Source organism: Bos taurus, chromosome 5, assembly GCF_002263795.3.
Source record: "Bos taurus isolate L1 Dominette 01449 registration number 42190680 breed Hereford chromosome 5, ARS-UCD2.0, whole genome shotgun sequence".
NCBI classification, from domain to species: domain Eukaryota; kingdom Metazoa; phylum Chordata; class Mammalia; order Artiodactyla; family Bovidae; genus Bos; species Bos taurus.
The window spans coordinates 31554546-31572268 of NC_037332.1; the positions used below are offsets into that span (position 1 = coordinate 31554546).

At 39.6% G+C, this 17723-nt stretch overlaps 1 protein-coding gene across 1 annotated transcript in view; it reads right to left on the reverse strand.

The window, feature by feature from the left end:
* C5H12orf54 (chromosome 5 C12orf54 homolog) overlaps positions 1 to 13630 on the reverse strand; it is a 24459-nt gene extending 10829 nt beyond the window's left edge. Inside the window, 4 exon segments of the mRNA NM_001076992.2 lie at positions 4185 to 4223; positions 5311 to 5341; positions 12746 to 12865; positions 13503 to 13630. Of these exon segments, the coding sequence (NP_001070460.1) occupies positions 4185 to 4223; positions 5311 to 5341; positions 12746 to 12810 (135 nt within the window). The 5' untranslated portion in view covers positions 12811 to 12865; positions 13503 to 13630.
* Between the last annotated feature and the right edge of the window lie 4093 nt (positions 13631 to 17723).

Sequence of the window (17723 nt, forward strand, 5' to 3'; positions counted from 1 at the left end):
TCTGCATATCTGAGGTTATTGATATTTCTCCTGGCAATCTTGATTCCAAGTTGTGATTCAACCAGCCTGACATTTGCATGATACACTCTGCATAGAAAATTAAATAAGCAGAGTGACAATATAGAGCCTTTCCCAGTTTTGAACCAGTTGTTGTTCCATGTCCGGTTCTAACCATTGCTTCTTGACCTGCATACAGGTTTTTTAGGAGACAGGTGAGGTGGTCTGGCACTCCCGTCTCTTTATCTGCATAGTTTGTTGTGATCCACACATCAAAGGCTTTAACATAGTCAATAAAGCAAATGTAGATGTTTTTCTGTAACTCGCTTGCTTTTTCTATGATCCAGCAAATGTTGGCAATTTGACCTTTGGTTCCTCTGCCTCTTCGAAATCCAGCTTGTACGTCTGGAAGTTCTCAGTTCATGTACTGCTAAACCTAGCTTGAAGGATGTTGAGCATTACTTTGCTAACTTGTGAAATGAGCGCAATTGTATGGTAGCTTGAACATTCTTTGGCATTGCCCTTCTTTGGGATTGGAATAAAAACTGATCTTTTCCGGTCTTGTGGCCACTGCTGAGTTTTCCAAATTTGCTGACATTTTGAGTGCAGCACTTTAACAGCATCATCTTTTAGTATTTTAAATAGCTCAGGTGGTATTCAATCACCTCCACTAGCCTTGTTGGTAGTAATACTTCCTAAGGCCCACTTGACTTCACATGCCAGGATGTCTGGCTCTAGGTGAGTGACCACACCATTATGGTTATCTGGGTCATAAAGACCTTTTTTGTGCAATTCTTCTGTGTATTCTTGCTACCTCTTCTTAATCTATACCTCTGTTAGGTCCTTTATCATGCCATCCTTGCTTGAAGTATTCCCTCGATATCTCCAGTTTTCCTAAAGAGACCTCTAGTCATTTCCAATCTTTTGTTTTCCTCTATTTCTTTGCATTGTTAGTTTAAGAAGGCTTTCTTATCTCTCCTTGCTTTTCTCTGGAACTGTGCATTCAGTTGTGTATATCTTTCCCTTTCTCCCCTGCTTTTTGCTTCTTTTCTTTCCTCAGATATTAGTAAAGCCTCCATAAACAACCACTTTGCCTTCTTGCATTTCTTTTTCTTTGAAATGGTTTTGGTCACTGTGTCCTGTACAATGTTACAAACCTCTGTCCATAGTTCTTCTGGCACTCCGTCTACCAGATCTAATCCCTTGAATCTATTTGTAATCTCCACTGTGTAGTCATAAGGAATTTGATATAGGTCATACCTGAATGGTCTAGTGGACTTTCCTACTTTCACATGCTTATAAGGGAGCATATAGAATCTGAATAGTCAGTGGGATGGGCTGTGCCAATTATCAGCTTATTGCTTCTCATCAACCCTGTGTTCATTCTTTATCAGTTCAGTCGCTCAGTTGTGTCCGACTCTTTGCGACCCCATGGACTGCAGCACGCCAGGCTTCCCTGTCTATCACCAACTCCCAGAGTTTACTCAAACTCATGTCCATTGAGTTGATGATGCCATCCAACCATATCATCTTCTGTCATCCCCTTTTCCTCCTGCCTTCAGTCTTTCCCAGCATCAGGGTCTTTTCAAAAGAGTCAGTTCTTCACATCAGGTGGCCAAAGTATTGGAGTTTCAGCTTTAGCATCAGTCCTTTCAATGAATATTCAGGACTGATTTCTTTTAGGATGGACTGGTTGGATCTCCTTGCAGTCCAAGGGACTCTCAAGAGTCTTCTCCAACACCACAGTTCAAACGCATCTATTCTTTGGCACTCAGCTTTCTTTATAGTCCAACTTTCACATCCATACATGACTACTGGAAAAACCATGGCTTTGACTAGACAGACCTTTGTTGGCAAAATAATGTCTCTGCTTTTTAATATGCTGTCTAGGTTGGTCATAAGTTTTCTTCCAAGGAGCAAGCATCTTTTAATTTCATGGCTGCATTCACCATCTGCAGTTTTATATTCATCTCTTATATATTTATATAAATCTCATATATTTATATTTGTTTTATATTCATCTTTTATTAAGTGGTAAGTATCCAATTATGTACTGGTTCCCCACAGGATGGTTTTCTGACTGTTATATAATCAACTCTTTAGTAATACAGTAATTATGAGAACATTAGTTATTTTTGTACAACATAATTTGATTACATTACATAGTGTTGTTCAGTGGGGCCTTGCAGGAGAGAGGCTATGGAGACTTTCACTTACTTTTTTCTTTTAATTTAAAGAATTAATAGTCTTTGATTTAAAGTCTTTTTCTGCTTTGCTTCATGTGGATAATCCCTATTATAGGTTCAGAAGTGATTACTTTTCCTCTAATTCTCATCTCTATATCACAGTTTAAATGTGTATGCAACTAGAATGTCAAGATTGGGAAGCTGAAATAGCTGATAATTTTGGAAAGGTCTCAGAAACTCCGACTGAATATCTGTGTTCTGTGAAAGTTTATAGCAGTTTTCTTTGGCTACTAATGAGTATAGTTAGCTTCTGCACTAATAGATCATTTAAATATAAAGTGAAATCTTGTGTTTTTATATTTGAGAATTGCCACCTTGGTTGTCATTTTTCTATTTCTGGGAAAACAAGGAAATTTCATCAAAGTGAAAAAGACATCCCTTTTTATAGAATTAAAATAATTTTCTCTCCCATTCTCTAAATACAAGTCTATTTTAAAGCATTTTCAAAATGCAGGGCTTAATCATGTGGATTCTGAGAGTAACTGCTCATGAAATTGCCTCAGTTAGAAGACTGAAAGCAACAAATTCCCATTGGTGACCTAATGAACCCGTATTTCTCTTTCAACTCAAAAAGTTTTCAGAACCCAAAACACTCTCTTGATAGATTCAACAGTTTCATTCATTACCAAACATATGATTAATCTGTCTTCTATAAAAGAAGATTTTTTTTTCGACTTGTTCTCTTTAAAACAATTCTAATGATTTGATCTAATTTCCTTGAAATGATGTTAAAACACTATGTTTTTCCTAACCACACAAAGGGCAGTTCTTCACATCCAAGTATAAACTCATATTCTTTTCTTTTCAACACCTCAGACCTCTCCAATAACAGGTATGAATCTCTCAAATATATTAAGTTAAAGGACAGGAAAGCTCCATGAATGTTTCTGCTGCTGGCCATTATTCTGATTGAAATTATTGTCAATAAATTTGGTGGTCTGTAAACATTTTGAAGCATTAAAAAAATCATGTTGGTAATCTCTGATGCTGCAGAGTGAATCTGGCATTTATTCTTCTTCAGAATCCTTATTAAAATACTCTAAAGAAATTCAGTTACAAAGCAGTTTATCACTGTAAATAATCAAAACGGAATGATGTCCCACCTATTGAAATTATGTTTAAATTATATATGAGTGACTTAAGTAAATTCTATGTCTTTTAATGCCTTTATATAGACCTTTTTTGCCATAGTCGATGGAACAAAAGAATCCTCTTCTGTGCTAATGACACGATCATAATCATGTTACAAACAGGAACTGCAGAAACAATTGGCATGTTTCCCTCAGAAACAACAGCTCACTAGTTATTATGCAGAAATTAGTCATTTTATGGTTAACTTTTCATTCAAATGAATGCAATTAAACGTGTCTACTCTTTAGGTTGACGTATTTATTTTTGAGAGGTTAATTTTGAAGGTACCTTATTCTGGAAGGGCCAAATCTTTATTTTTTATGACATAGGAATCAAGGGCTATTGGCAGACAATTTGTCATATCTGAGTGGCTCTGGAGGTAAAATATTTCTTTCTAATAAGAAATGGAGTTAGGATCTTTAATTTTTGTATCAAAATGGTAAATTGTCTTCCTCTCATATGAGAGTTAAAATATATGGGTTTTTCAGTACTTGCCCTAAGGTACTTGCTAGTGGATAAGATTTAAATTAATTTTACAGTGCTTATACAATGCTGGTAGAGAAAATATACTTGAAAGGGCTTATCTAACAGAGAGTGGATGTTGAGAATGGTCACTGAGATGCACAGACACAAGGAGTGTCTGAGGATTTGGGACTAGATGAGTAGTAGAACAAGATGGGAGGGAGCATGGGAATTCCTTACCATCAATCAGTAAATTACTAATGGAGAAGGAAATGTGCTCCTTTTTTAAGCTTCTCTCCCTTCTCTCATCTCTCACCATGCTGTCAAAGAGGACCCCTCTGTACTCACCTGATCCCACAGGGTTTCAGTGATCGTTAATTCTACTGCCTGTTGAAATAAGATACACATATTGGGAACATTACCTTAACTCTCCCAGAATCTGAACTGACACATCATGAAACAGATAGAATATGACGCATTTTTTGGAGTTGAGATGGACACTCAAAGGCATGCCATTTGTCAGGCAGCCCTAAGTCTTCTTCAGCCCTACTGAGTCATTTTTCAGCCCATATGCCTTGTCATCTCTTAATATAACTAGTCGGTAACAGATATAAGCAGACTCCTATGATGACTCACCTTATTAATACCCATATATATAGCCTGCCTGCTTTTGAAGTCATCTAGTGTAGTTGTGGTATTGGAGAAGACTCTTGAGAGTCCCTTGGACTCTCCATTCTAAAGGAGTCCATTCTAAAGGAGATCAGCCCTGGGTGTTCTTTGGAAGGAATGATGCTAAAGCTGAAACTCTAGTACTTTGGCCACCTCATGTGAAGAATTGACTCATTGGAAAAGACTCCCTTGCTGGGAAGGATTGTGGGCAGGAGGAAAAGGGGACGACAGAGGATGTGATGGCTGGATGGCATCACTGACTCGATGGATGTGGGTTTGAGTGAACTCCAGGAGTTGGTGGTAGACAGGGAGGCCTGGCATGCTGCAATTCATGGGGTCGCAAAGAGTCGGACATGACTGAGCGAATGAACTGAACTGAACTGAGTGTAGTTGTGGCATTGAAGATGTTACTTAGTCTTGGTGCACAATGACCCACCACTTGATCAAGAGCATTCTGAGCTATAGTGCCCAAGTCTTCCAAGATATGGTTCTTGTTAGACAGTTTTCCTGCCTCCTGGACACATCCTGTTCACCTCTGCTTTCCCCAGGAACCTTGACTCCCAACCAGTGAAGCTGCTTAGTCATATCTGACTCTCTGCAATCCACATGGACTGTAGCCTACCAGGCTCCTCCATCCATGGAATTTTCCAGGCAAGAGTACTGGAGTGGGTTCCCATTTCCTTCTCCAGGGGATCTTCCTGACCTGGGGATCAAACCCAGGTCTCCCTCATTGCAGTCAGACGCTTTACTGTCTGAGCTACCAGGGAAACCCAAAGGAACTAGTATATTTGGAAGTCTTACCCACCTTTGGTTTCATTGTGTCTTCAAAGGATTTTCTGGAAAGAAAGGGTGATAAAAATCTGATGAGTCACTAGATAGGTGACATAAAAACAGTGTCAGAATAGGAGGTTACAGCCCTCATATCTTCAGGATAAACATTAATTTTGACAACCATCCATGGATGGAAATACCTTTTGGGAAATCAGGAGTCCAGGGGAGAGCTTCCAAAACCTCATTTAAGCAAAAGAAATCCATGAATAGATGCATTGAAGAGGATAAGAAAGACAGTTTCACTCCCCCTCCTCACCCAAGACACTCCTCCCCAAAGGCAGTATAGCTTAGTGCCAGTAGGGACCCTCTCAACCTGTGATTTCTCCTATGAGGGAAGTGAGAGTGGAATTAGCTCTCTGATTTCCCAGGCTTATAAGACATTGACTAGAAGGCCCACTTCTGTCTCATCCCACCCAGATGGCTAAGGTGATTGGCACAGCTGAATAGTATTGGGGGAGTTGGGAACAGAAGAAAGGGGCGGGCACTCATGGCATTCACTACATGGATCTCCAGAACCAGCTGCAGATCACCTATTAGATCTAGGTGAACTCCACCAAGAGGGTTATCCAGAACACCTTTTGACTTCTCACCTGTCAGTAACATCCCTCAACTGACTGACAAATGCTCCTGCTGCTAAGTTGCGTCAGTCGTGTCCAACTCTGTGTGACCCCATAGACAGCAGCCCACCAGGCCCCGCTGTCCCTGGGATTCTCCAGGCAAGAACACTGGAGTGGGTTGCCATTTCCTCCTCCAATGCATGAAAGTGAAAAGTGAAAGTGAAGTCGCTCAGTCGTGTCCGACTCTTAGCAACCCCACGGACTGCAGCCTACCAGGTTCCTCCATCCATGGGATTTTCCAGGCAAGAGTACTGGAGTGGGTTGCCATTGCCTTCTCCACAAATGCTCCTAGTATTTCACATAACCTTGAGATGGTAACATGTTAGCCTCTGCAGATGGCAAGTAAAAGCCTCTTCAGATGGTATGAAGATATCAGCAGCTGGCAAAACTATGTGAGAATGAGAGAAGGAACATTTGAAAGAATCTTGAATACTCTGGGGAAAATAAACAGGAGGCTCTCAGTACCCAGACTGACTTTTGGGGATTAAGAGAAGGCCTCTCCTAAATAGGTAACAAGAAAACAGAGAAGAGTGCACCCATAGGAAAGACCTGAAAGACTCCCAAAATCTTTGGCTGGGCTGACTGGTGAAGATCTTTCACTTTTGAAGCCAGTCAGTAAAGACTGGAAGAGGACTGCTTCTTCAAATAAAGAGACAAATGCAAGAATTCAAGGAACATGAAGAATCAAGGAAACATAACACCACCAAAAGGACAAAAAGATCCAGTGATGGATCTCAAAGGAATGGAGATCAATTGCAATTCTAAACAGTTATATTAAAGAATCTTTAAGCCAGAAGAGAAGATGACCAGTGAATGGAAATCAAGAAAACAGCAAAATGAGAAGTTCAACAAGGAAATGAAAACTATAAAAAAGAACCAGACAAACTCTTGGGACTGAAGAATACAATGGCTGTGATGAAAAATTCAATAGAGGTCTTCAACAGCAGACTTGATCAAGAAGAAAAGAGAATGATTGAACTTGAAGACAAATAATTTGAAATTCAGAAGAATAAAAAGAAAAGAACTGAGAAGAGTAAAGAATGCCTATATGACTATGGGACACCATCAAATGATATAATATGGGCTCTTTGAAAGCCACAGAAGGAACAGGGAAAGTGAAAATTGTAGAAAGCTTATTTAATGAAATAATGACAGAAAAAATTCCCAAATCTGGTAGGGAAGTTAACATCTAGATCCACAATGCTTAAAAATTCCAAGGAGGCTGAACATTAGGAAATCTTCATTGAGACATTATAATCAAATTGTCTAAGGTCAAAGACAAATAGAATTTGGAAAGCAGAAAGGAAAAGTGAATTACCACATACAAGGGAAGTCCCAAAAGAGTACTTTTCGGCAGATGCCTTGTATGCCACGAGGGAGTAAGATGATACAATCTAAGTGTCAAAAACAAACAAACAAACTTGCTAACCAAGAATACTTTACCTGGCAAAGCTACTCTTCAGAAATAAAGTGGAGATAAAGACTTTCCCAGACAAACAAAAGCTTGATCATGACCAGACTTGGCATACAGCAAACGCTAAAGGGAGTTCTTCAAGTTGAAAGGATATTAAACAGCAGGAGGAAAACTTAAGTATGAATCTCACTGGAAATGGGATATATATAGTCAAATTTGAAGACTTAAATACTGTAAGGGTGGTGCTTATTAAATCACTTGTAATGCTAATGTGAAAGTTAAAAGTATTAAAAGTAGCTATAGCTATCAATACAATAATTTTTTAATGGATACATATTATAAAGAGGTCTAAATAGTGATATCAATGACATAAAATGTGAAGGGAAATGAAAAAATGTAGAGTTTTTGTATTCAGTTGCTGTTACCAGCTTAAAAAGACATACTGTAGGATATGTCTCATGGTAATGTAAACCTCTAGAAGATACACGAAAGATGCGGAACACATGTACACCCGTGGTGGATTCATGTTGATGTATGGCAAAACCAATACAACATTGTAAAGTAATTAGCCTCCAATTAAAATAAATTAATTTATATTTAAAAAAAGGAATCAGAGCAAACTGTTGCAGAATTTCAATAAATCACAAAACAAGATAGCAAGAAGGGAAGGAAGAAACAAAGGAACTACAGAATAGAATACAACAACATGGTAATAATGGTAATCACTGATAGTTACATATTAATAATTATTTAAACATAAATGGATTAAATTCTCCAAACAGATGAGTTAAATGGATTAAAACTATCCAGCTATATGCTATCACACACACACATAGGCTGAAAGTAAAGGAATGAGAAAAGATATTTCAGGCAAATGGTACACAAATGAGAGCAGGACTGGCTATATTTAGATCAGACAAAACAGATTTTTAGTCAAAAACTGTACACTTTGTCATATGAGACAAAGAAGGTCATTATATAATAAAGAGTTAGCTCATCAAGATGATATGACAGTTGTAAATATATATATACCCAATTTTGAAGCACCTAAATATATATATAGCAAATATAAGCAGAACCAAAGGGAAAAACTGACAAAAATAATAAGAGCAGAACTCAATACCCCATTTTCAATAGTGAATAGATCATACAGGCAGAGTTATGAAGGAAATAACAAACATATGGCATTATAGACAAAATGGATCTATACAAAACACTGCATCCAATACAACAAAATACACATTCTTCTTAAGCACACACAGAACATTCTCCAGGCAAGGTCATATGCTGGGCCACAAAGCAAGCTTAACAAACTTAATATTGATAACATCTCATGTATTTTTTCCTACCACAATGATATTAAACTGGAAATCAATAACAAGAGGACATTCTTAAAATTTAACAACATGTGGAAATTAAAGAGCACTCAAACAACAAATATGTTGAAGAAAAAGAAAGACTTAAATAAAAATATAAAAAGATATCACAGCTAATACCAAAGAGACTATTATGAAAAACTATATACCAAAAAAAAGTAGATATCTTAGAAGAAATGGATAAATTCCTAGAAATATACAACCTACTCAGGCTTCTCTGGTGGCTCAGCAGTAAAAGAATCTGTTTGCAGTGCAGGAGTTGCAGGAGACACAGGTTCGATTCCTGGATCAGGAAGTTCCCCTGGAGAAGGGCATGGCAACCCACTCTGCCGGGGTCCAGCCCCGGCTGATCCAGGGTATTCGAAGGAGAGATGGCATCAGCGATCTATTTAGTTAAATATTCATCAAAGATATAAAGAGTAATAGAATGAGGATAGCTCAGTGAGGAAATTCAGTGGAGAAAAGAGGCTGAATAATTCAGCCAGAAGGTGAGAGAAAGAACGACGTGGGGAGACCAAGTTTCGGTGAACAAGGCCCGCACTTTATTTTCCAAAGTAGTTTTTATACCTTAAGTTATGCATAGAGGATAATAGGGGAAGGGGTAGAGCCATGCAGTAAGCCAGGCTTTCTTCCTGCAAACTTATCATATGCAAAAATTTAGGTGATTTGCATCATCTTCTGGCCCGGAGGCCTGTTAACATTTTAAGACCCTTTCTTCAGAAAACTTACTGTTCTCTAAAGGTGATTAGTCAGGCGCCACCCTCCAAAAGCATTAAAGTTGCATTCCTATAGGGCAAAGGTGTGGTGGGCTACAACAAGAAAAAGAATTAACTCAAGGGTCCAAGGTTACAAACATTAAAGCTACTACTAACATCAATTATATTAATCAATACACTGCCAAGGACACAGTAGGTAAGGGATATGGAGACTTAGCAGCAAACATTGGCCCAATAAGTGAAAAACCCTTCACCAATACAATTTCTAATCAATCTTTTAACTACTCAAAGGAATCTGTGTTTAGACAGTTTAGAACATCTCCTGCCTCTCACAGGTGGGAGGCTCTGAACAATCACATGTGGCCCGAAAAACCTATTCAGGCAGGCTAGAGGATTTCCAAAGGAGTTTGTAGGTTGAAACACTGTCACACCTAGGAATTATTTAACTGGAGCTGTAAGCTAACTCTTTTTTCAGAGAGAGGTAGTGGGGGACAGCCCCTCCTTAAAGTCAGAGGTGTAGGTGAAAGCACAAAGCAGAAAGTAGGCAGACTCTGGTTTGGGGGGTAGATGCTCGAGAATTTCCAGGGGGACTCCTGAGGCTCGATCCCGCCTTTGCGTATGCCGAGCCTCCTTCCTCATGACCTTTGCCACGGGCAGAGTTCCTCACACTGGCTCCTGGCAGTGGTAGAATTCCAGTTGAGCTATTCCAGATCCTGAAAGATGATGCTGTGGAAAGTGCTGCACTCAATATGCAATATGCAATATGCACTCAATATGCAATATGCCGGCTCCCGGCACCACTCCAGTATTCTTATCTGGAGAATCCCATAGGCAGAGGAGCCTGTCAGGCTACTGTCCATTGGGTCGCAAAGAGTCAGACACAACTGAAGCATCTTAGCACGCACACATACAACCTACTAAGACCAAATCATGATGAAATACAAAAATCTGAACAAACCAATAATGAGTAAGAAGATTAAGTTAGCAATCGAACTCCTCCCTATGAAGAAAAGCTGAGAACCAGATGGCTTTGCAGGTGATTTCTACCAAAGAATTGACACTAGTCCTCCTCAAACTCTTCCAAAAAATTGAAGAGGAAGGCACATGCTCAGACTCACTCTATGAGGCCCACATTTCTCTCATACAAAATCCAGATAAGGATACAACAAGAAGGAAACTACACACCAATATTCCTGATGAATGTAGATGCAAAAATCCTCAACTTCATACTAACAAACTGAATTCAGCAATGCATTAAAAGGCTCATACACTATGATCAGATGAGATGTACCCTGGGCTATAAGAATGATTCTACAAATGGATATAAATTGTGATACACCACCACATCAACAGAATGTGAAAGTCACTGTCATGTCTAACTCTTTGCAACCCCATGGAGTATACAGTCCACAAAATTCTCCAGACCAGAATACTGGAGTGGGTAGCCATTCCCTTCTCCAGGGGATCTTCCCAACCCAGGGATCTAACCCAGGTCTCCCACATTGCAGGCAGATTCTTTACCAGCTGAGCCACCAGGGAAGCCCAAAATCAACAGAATGAAGGATAAAAATCATATAATGTTCTAAATAGATGCATAAAAATAATTTGATAAAATTCAATATCCATTCAAGGTAAAACTCTCAACAACTAGTTATAGAAGAAATTCACCTCACTATAATAAAGGCTGTATATGACAAACCCATAACCAATGTCATACTTAATGGTAAAAAGCTAAATGCTTTTCCTACAAGGTTAGGGAAAGACAGGGAACCTCACTCTCACCTTCCTATTCAACAGGATATTGGGAATCCTAACCAGAGCAATTAGGCAACAATAAGGATTAAAAGGCATCCATGAGTTTGAGGAAACTCACGGAGATAGTGATGGACAGAGAAGCCTGGAGTGCTGCAGTTCGTGGGGTGGCGAAGAGTGGATACGACTTAGCAACTGAACAGGAACAACAAGAATGCACTTTCCCAAACAGAACTCTCTGACTCCATACCTACCGACTATTTTCTTCTCATAGTTCTGTAGTGGAACTACATAACTATTCCTCATATTCTTAGAACTTGCTTCTATCTTCCTCCAAGTGTCAGGCTTTGCAATTTCTCAATGGCTCTCAGACTTGAGGCTCAGTTAATCATTATGAGCACCTTAATCAGATATGCCACCTAGAAACCTTAGAAGACACTTTTAACTCTTTTTCTTCCTGAATTTCTTTAAACTCATTTCTTTTTCTTTTTTGGTCTTTAAAGTCTTTACTACACAAAATCCTGTGATTTTTTTTTATTCCTGCATTCTTAGTTTTGATGATGAGAGACATCTCAATACATTTGGAAATAGTGGTACTGTGCATTTCATGGAAGTTGGCTAAAATGGTGCTGAAGACATTGAGTAATTAGAATCACAATTTATAAAGCCGGGTTTATGAGGAATAGTTTATATACAGTAAATATTATTCTTTATCATGTACAATTTTGCTCATTGACATGCAAACATTATGTAATCACCATCACAGTAAAGGTATAGAATACCCCCTTCACTCTCCAAAATTCTCTCTTATCTCTTTGGAATCAGTCTCTTTCCATTACTCCCAGACTTTGTTAACTAAGCACTGATCTATTTCTTCTCAGTGTAGTTGTACCATTTTCAGAATGTCCTATAAATATAATCATACATTAGGTAGCTTTTTTAAAATTGGAGTATAACTTCTTTACAATATTGTCAGTTTTTGCTTCCTATAAATTCTTATAACATCTCCTGCATACTTTAAAAGCTCAAACCAAGGCTCCAGTTCCTTTCTGAATCTTTCTTGACCTATAAGTGCACAGAAAACCTAGTTGTTGTTTTTTTTTCTTCAGATTTTATGGATAATATTGCCTGGGTCTCATATTCAGCCTAAAGCAGCAGATTCTGGCCATTCTCTGTACCCTAGGACAAGGAAAGCAAAGTTTCGGGCATCTGGCCTTGATTTACATTGTAGAGGACATAAGAACTTCTTAGAGAAAGTTGGTCTTGGGATAAATAAATGCCCCTTGGTGGTATTCTCAACTAACTCCTCCTATAGGAATTTCAGATTGATGCCCAACTTCTAAGTAGAATGAGAATGACTTGCTTTCGTTCCTTCCATTAAGGAGAGGAGAAAAGATACGTGAAAGTCCCAACTTTCCCCAACTAGGAAATAGGCGCAGCTGTGGTAGGTATGGGAGACAGGGGACCTTGATTCTTCTCCCACAGAAAATATCCAATCTAAGGACATTTGAAGGTCATCATGAACCCCATTTACCTTTTCTGCTGCCTGGAGTTCCTTCCTTCCTCTTGTTCTTGATCTTGGAAGGCATGCTGTGCCATTAGTCTGAACGGAAACTAGATGCTCTGGAGCTGAAGATGGAGATAGCTCCACGTCCTGGAGAGGAGTAAATGAATAGGGGAAGAAGGCAGGTAAATGATGAGAGACTTCCCTGTTGGAGAACTACCAGAACAGATGTCTCAGTAGTTCAGGAAGCACTTGTATTTTGAATGGGTCAGTGTGTTTGTGTGAATGTGTGTGTATGTGCGTGTACACATATGTGTAAAGATAAGGGTGTGAGGGAAGAAGTGTTTGCACCAGATAAAGAAATTCCAGTGAGAAGGTAGATAGAGAAAAGAGAAACTCAGTGAAAAAATAATAGCTGGCTGGGATTGGGGTAGGGAGTGGGCCAGTGGCTGCTTGAGGTAACAGTGGCTCTAAGACAAGGTTAGGAAGTAGTAATATAATAAATTCAAGAATGGACAATTTCCCATCCCATCCTCCATCCTAGTCAGGCACCTAAGGGTAGCACCACAGGCTGTAGGTCTGTGAGCTCCAGCCTTCAAGTGTCTTGGAGGCATGAGGGAAACCCCAAAGCTGATACTGTCAAAAACATGTGGGGCTGACAGGTCAAATCGGTGACTCAGAGTTAAATCCTCCTCTGAGAAGTTGCTTCCCAGAACCCCTCCTCCCATCCTTCCCATCTCCAAACCTGAGTCAGAAACTAATAAGAAAATTATGTCCAGAAACTTACCCAACTGGGCACCCCAAATAGCTCTTCTCCCTACCCCTAACCTCCTAGAATTTCTCCTCCTTGAGCCGCATCTCACAACAGCTTCCTATCATCTCACCTATCAACCTAGCCCTTTTCAACTCTTCTGTGACCTCAGCTGTGACCTCATAGATCTGAGACAACTGACTGTCCCCTCCCACCCTCAACCCAGGCTTCATTTCATACAAATGATACAATAGTGAGATAATACTGTGAAATTTTAATTTCTGGGAATTTTTGTTACATCATTGACCTCCACCCATTGCCTTAGACATTCTGTACTTCTGAGAGATGATAGGAATGAGCCCAGAAGAATCCGTGTTTTATTTTGAATTTCAAAATAGGGTCTAAAGAGTTAGGTCTTTTGATTTCAGAAGTTAGGTCCTGGTGACTCACACGCCTGCAATGCAGGAGACCTGGCTTTGATCCCTGGGTCAAAGAGATCCTGTGAAGTAGGACAAGGCAATCTATTCCAGTATTCTTCCCTGGAGAATCCCATGGACAGAGAAACCTGGTGGGCTTCAGTCCATAGGGTCACAAAGAGTTGGATACAACTGAGCATAGCACAGCACCTTGAGAAAAATGGTTTTGTTTTGAATTCCAAAAGTCTTTGATTTGAAAGAGCAGCAAAGATTGGTGAATTGTTGTGGCTGTAAAGTTTTAGAAGGGATGAAAACAGTTCTCTGCAGAAAAAAAGATAGTTTTTATCTATAGATATTAAAAATAGGTGTAATAGTGCTAAAAAGAAGGCAGGAAATGAGTATCAGAGAAAAGTTAGATGTAGATGTGCAACTCTGAGAGGAACCTGTTACTATTTGGTGATCGTGTATGTAAATTGGGGCTTCCCAGGTGGCACAGTGGTAGAGAATCTGCCTGTCAGTGCAGGAGATGCAAGAGACATGGGTTCGATCTGTGGGTTGGGAAGATCCCCTGAAATAGGAAATGGCAATCCACTCTAGTATTTTTGCCTGGAAAATTCCATGGACAGAGGAACCTGGTGGGTTACAGTCCATGGGGTCACAAAGAGGCAGATACAACTGAGCATACATACAGACACATGTGAAATCTCCCAATATGTATAGAAATCTTAGAAGAGAAGGGACCAAGGACCTACTTCTTCCCTGCAACTGGAACCCTGGAAGAACAGACTCAGAGAGTGTGCTGCACCAACAGGAGGAGATTGTGATAAAATGGGACTTGTGGTGTGGTGTGTACTTAGGCAGACAGGGACTAACATGGTACCTTCCAGTTCCCCACAGCCTGCCCAGGCTATCCATCAGGCAGAAAAGATCCAGACTATCCCTCAGGCAGAAATTACAGAGTGAAGGAGGAGAGGTCTGACATATGACAAGGACTCACAGTGTGTGAGCCCTGTAGCAAAAGACCATTGTAGGTTCATGGATAAAAGCATGGACATTGCTTGCCCCTACTTGTCTTCAGCAGTATTTAGGGAAGATCTATTATACTGCCCACCCCTAGCTTTGAAGAGAGATTTTAGAGCTTTAAGTGCTACTATTGAGACACACCAAGACCACCATAGGCTCTCCCTGAATATCACCTTCTTACTATTATGAACTACTTAAAAGATTGGTCACCAGAAGAAGCTCTGATTAGAGATTACTCTCTCCCTCCCTCTCAGAGGCCACTGGGGCCATTCCCATCATGACCTGACTCCCTGTTTGCGTCAGTTTTCACAAAAAGTCTAAGCTCCTCCCTCCATGACTCCACATACAGGAACTTTTAGTCTTTTATGGCCAGATACATGCCATAGCCTAGCTCAAGTTCCTAGTTCTCTCTAACCACTCCAAATCTTTTACCATTTAAAACTGAATTCTTGATTCTTCCCACCTTGAAAACTTGTTCCTCTCCGCCACATTATATGGTGCCACCATTCATCCAGTTGCTTAATTAAAAAACCCTGGAATCATCAAGTTGCCTCTTTTTCTGTCTCAGTTCAGAAAATCTCATTGGCTGTGTCTTGAATCTGGTCACTTCTCATCCAGGTCAAGCCATATCATTTCTCTTTCAGACTATTGCTGAAACCTTTTAATCTGTCCATTATTTTCCTGCAGCAGCCAAAATGATCATCTTTAAAGGCATACAAATCACATAACTTTCTTCTCAAAACCCCGTATTCCCTTTGCATCACGCTTTGAACAAAGTACACAGAGCTTCCAAGTCAGGCCTACCCCTTAGACATCATTTCCTGCACACTGCCATCTTGCTCATTCTGCTCCAGTCACACTGGCTTCCTTGCTTTTCCTCAAGTGTGCCCAGCACACATGAGCATCTGGCTAATGGTTTCCATTTTTGCTGTCCCTTCTTCCCAGAACATTCTTCTCCTAAACGTGGGTTCGGTGACCTTGGTTACTTCGGGTCTATGTGCAAATGATGTTTTCTCAGAGAGGTCTTTCTGTGTCTCCTGTCTAAGGCAGCAGTTGCTGCCACTGACTAGCCCTTTATTTTGATTTACATTTATTTTAATCATCACTTGCCATATTAATATAAATTCTTATTAGTTTTGTTTGTCTGCATGTTTCATCTCATAGAACATAAGTGCCATGAAAGCTTTTGTCTTATTCAATATTGATTATATCTACCATGCCAAGAACCATGTCTGGAATATAGAAACAACTCAAATGTGTGTTGAATGATCAGCCAATCAACAATACAGAGACTTCTCCCAAAGAAATGGATAGAAACCATTGGTAAGGATACAAGGGGTATCCCACAGAGGAGAGGAACCCTTCTTCTGCCATGATATTGCCTTCTCCTACAAACTGAGATCACCAAGAGTGAGAAGGAGAAAAGTAAGTTGACAGTACTTAATACATGTGATCTTTCCCATACACACACACAAAGATTAAATTCAGATTAAATTAAAAAGTTTAGTTCTCAAATAAATTTATTGAATTATAATTGACACACAATAAAAGCACATATTTGGCAAATTTGGGCGTATTTGTACACCCATGAAATCATTATTAAAAGCCACCTGTGATGACCTAGAGGGGTTGGATAGGGATGGATTGTGGGAAGGTGGGAGGGAGGCTTCAGAGGGAGGGGATATATGTACACTTATGACTGATTCACATTGTTGTACTCCAGAAACCAGTGCAACATTGTAAAGCAATTATCCTCCAATTAAAAATAAATTTAAAAAAAATCCAGGTAGTGAACATGTCCATGACTCAAAAAGTTTCCTTATGCCCCTTTGTAATGCTTATTCATGCTCCTGTCTGTCATCTTCACCTTTTCCATCCTCAAGCAACCATTGATATGCTTTCTCTCATTATAGTATGGATTTTCTAGAATTTTATGTAAATAAAATTATACAACATACACTTTTTTTGCATGAACTCTTATTCAGTATTTTATTATTATTTTTTCTCTCTAATTTTATTTTATTTTTAAACTTTACATAATTGTATTAGTTTTGCCAAATATCAAAATGAATCTGCCACAGGTATACATGTGTTCCCCATCCTGAACCCTCCTCCCTCCTCCCTCCCCATACCATCCCTCTGGGCCGTCCCAGTGCACCAGCCCCAAGCATCCAGCATCATGCATCGAACCTGGACTGGCAACTCGTTTCCTACATGATATTTTACATGTTTCATTGCCATTTTCCCAAATCTTCCCACCCTCTCCCTCTCCCACAGAGTCCATAAGACTGTTCTATACATCAGTGTCTCTTTTGCTGTCTCGTACACCGGGTTATTGTTACCATCTTTCTAAATTCCATATATATGCGTTAGTATACTGTATTTATGTTTTTCCTTCTGGCTTACTTCACTCTGTATAATAGGCTCCAGTTTCATCCACCTCATTAGAACTGATTCAAATGTATTCTTTTTAATGGCTGAGTAATACTCCATTGTGTATATGTACCACAGCTTTCTTATCCATTCATCTGCTGATGGACATCTAGGTTGCTTCCATGTCTTGGCTATTATAAACAGTGCTGCGATGAACATTGGGGTACACGTGTCTCTTTCCCTTTTGGTTTCCTCAGTGTGTATGCCCAGCAGTGGGATTGCTGGATCATAAGGCAGTTCTATTTCCAGTTTTTTAAGGAATCTCCACACTGTTCTCCATAGTGGCTGTACTAGTTTGCATTCCCACCAACAGTGTAAAAGGGTTCCCTTTTCTCCACACCCTCTCCAGCATTTATTATTTGTAGACTTTTGGATCGCAGCCATT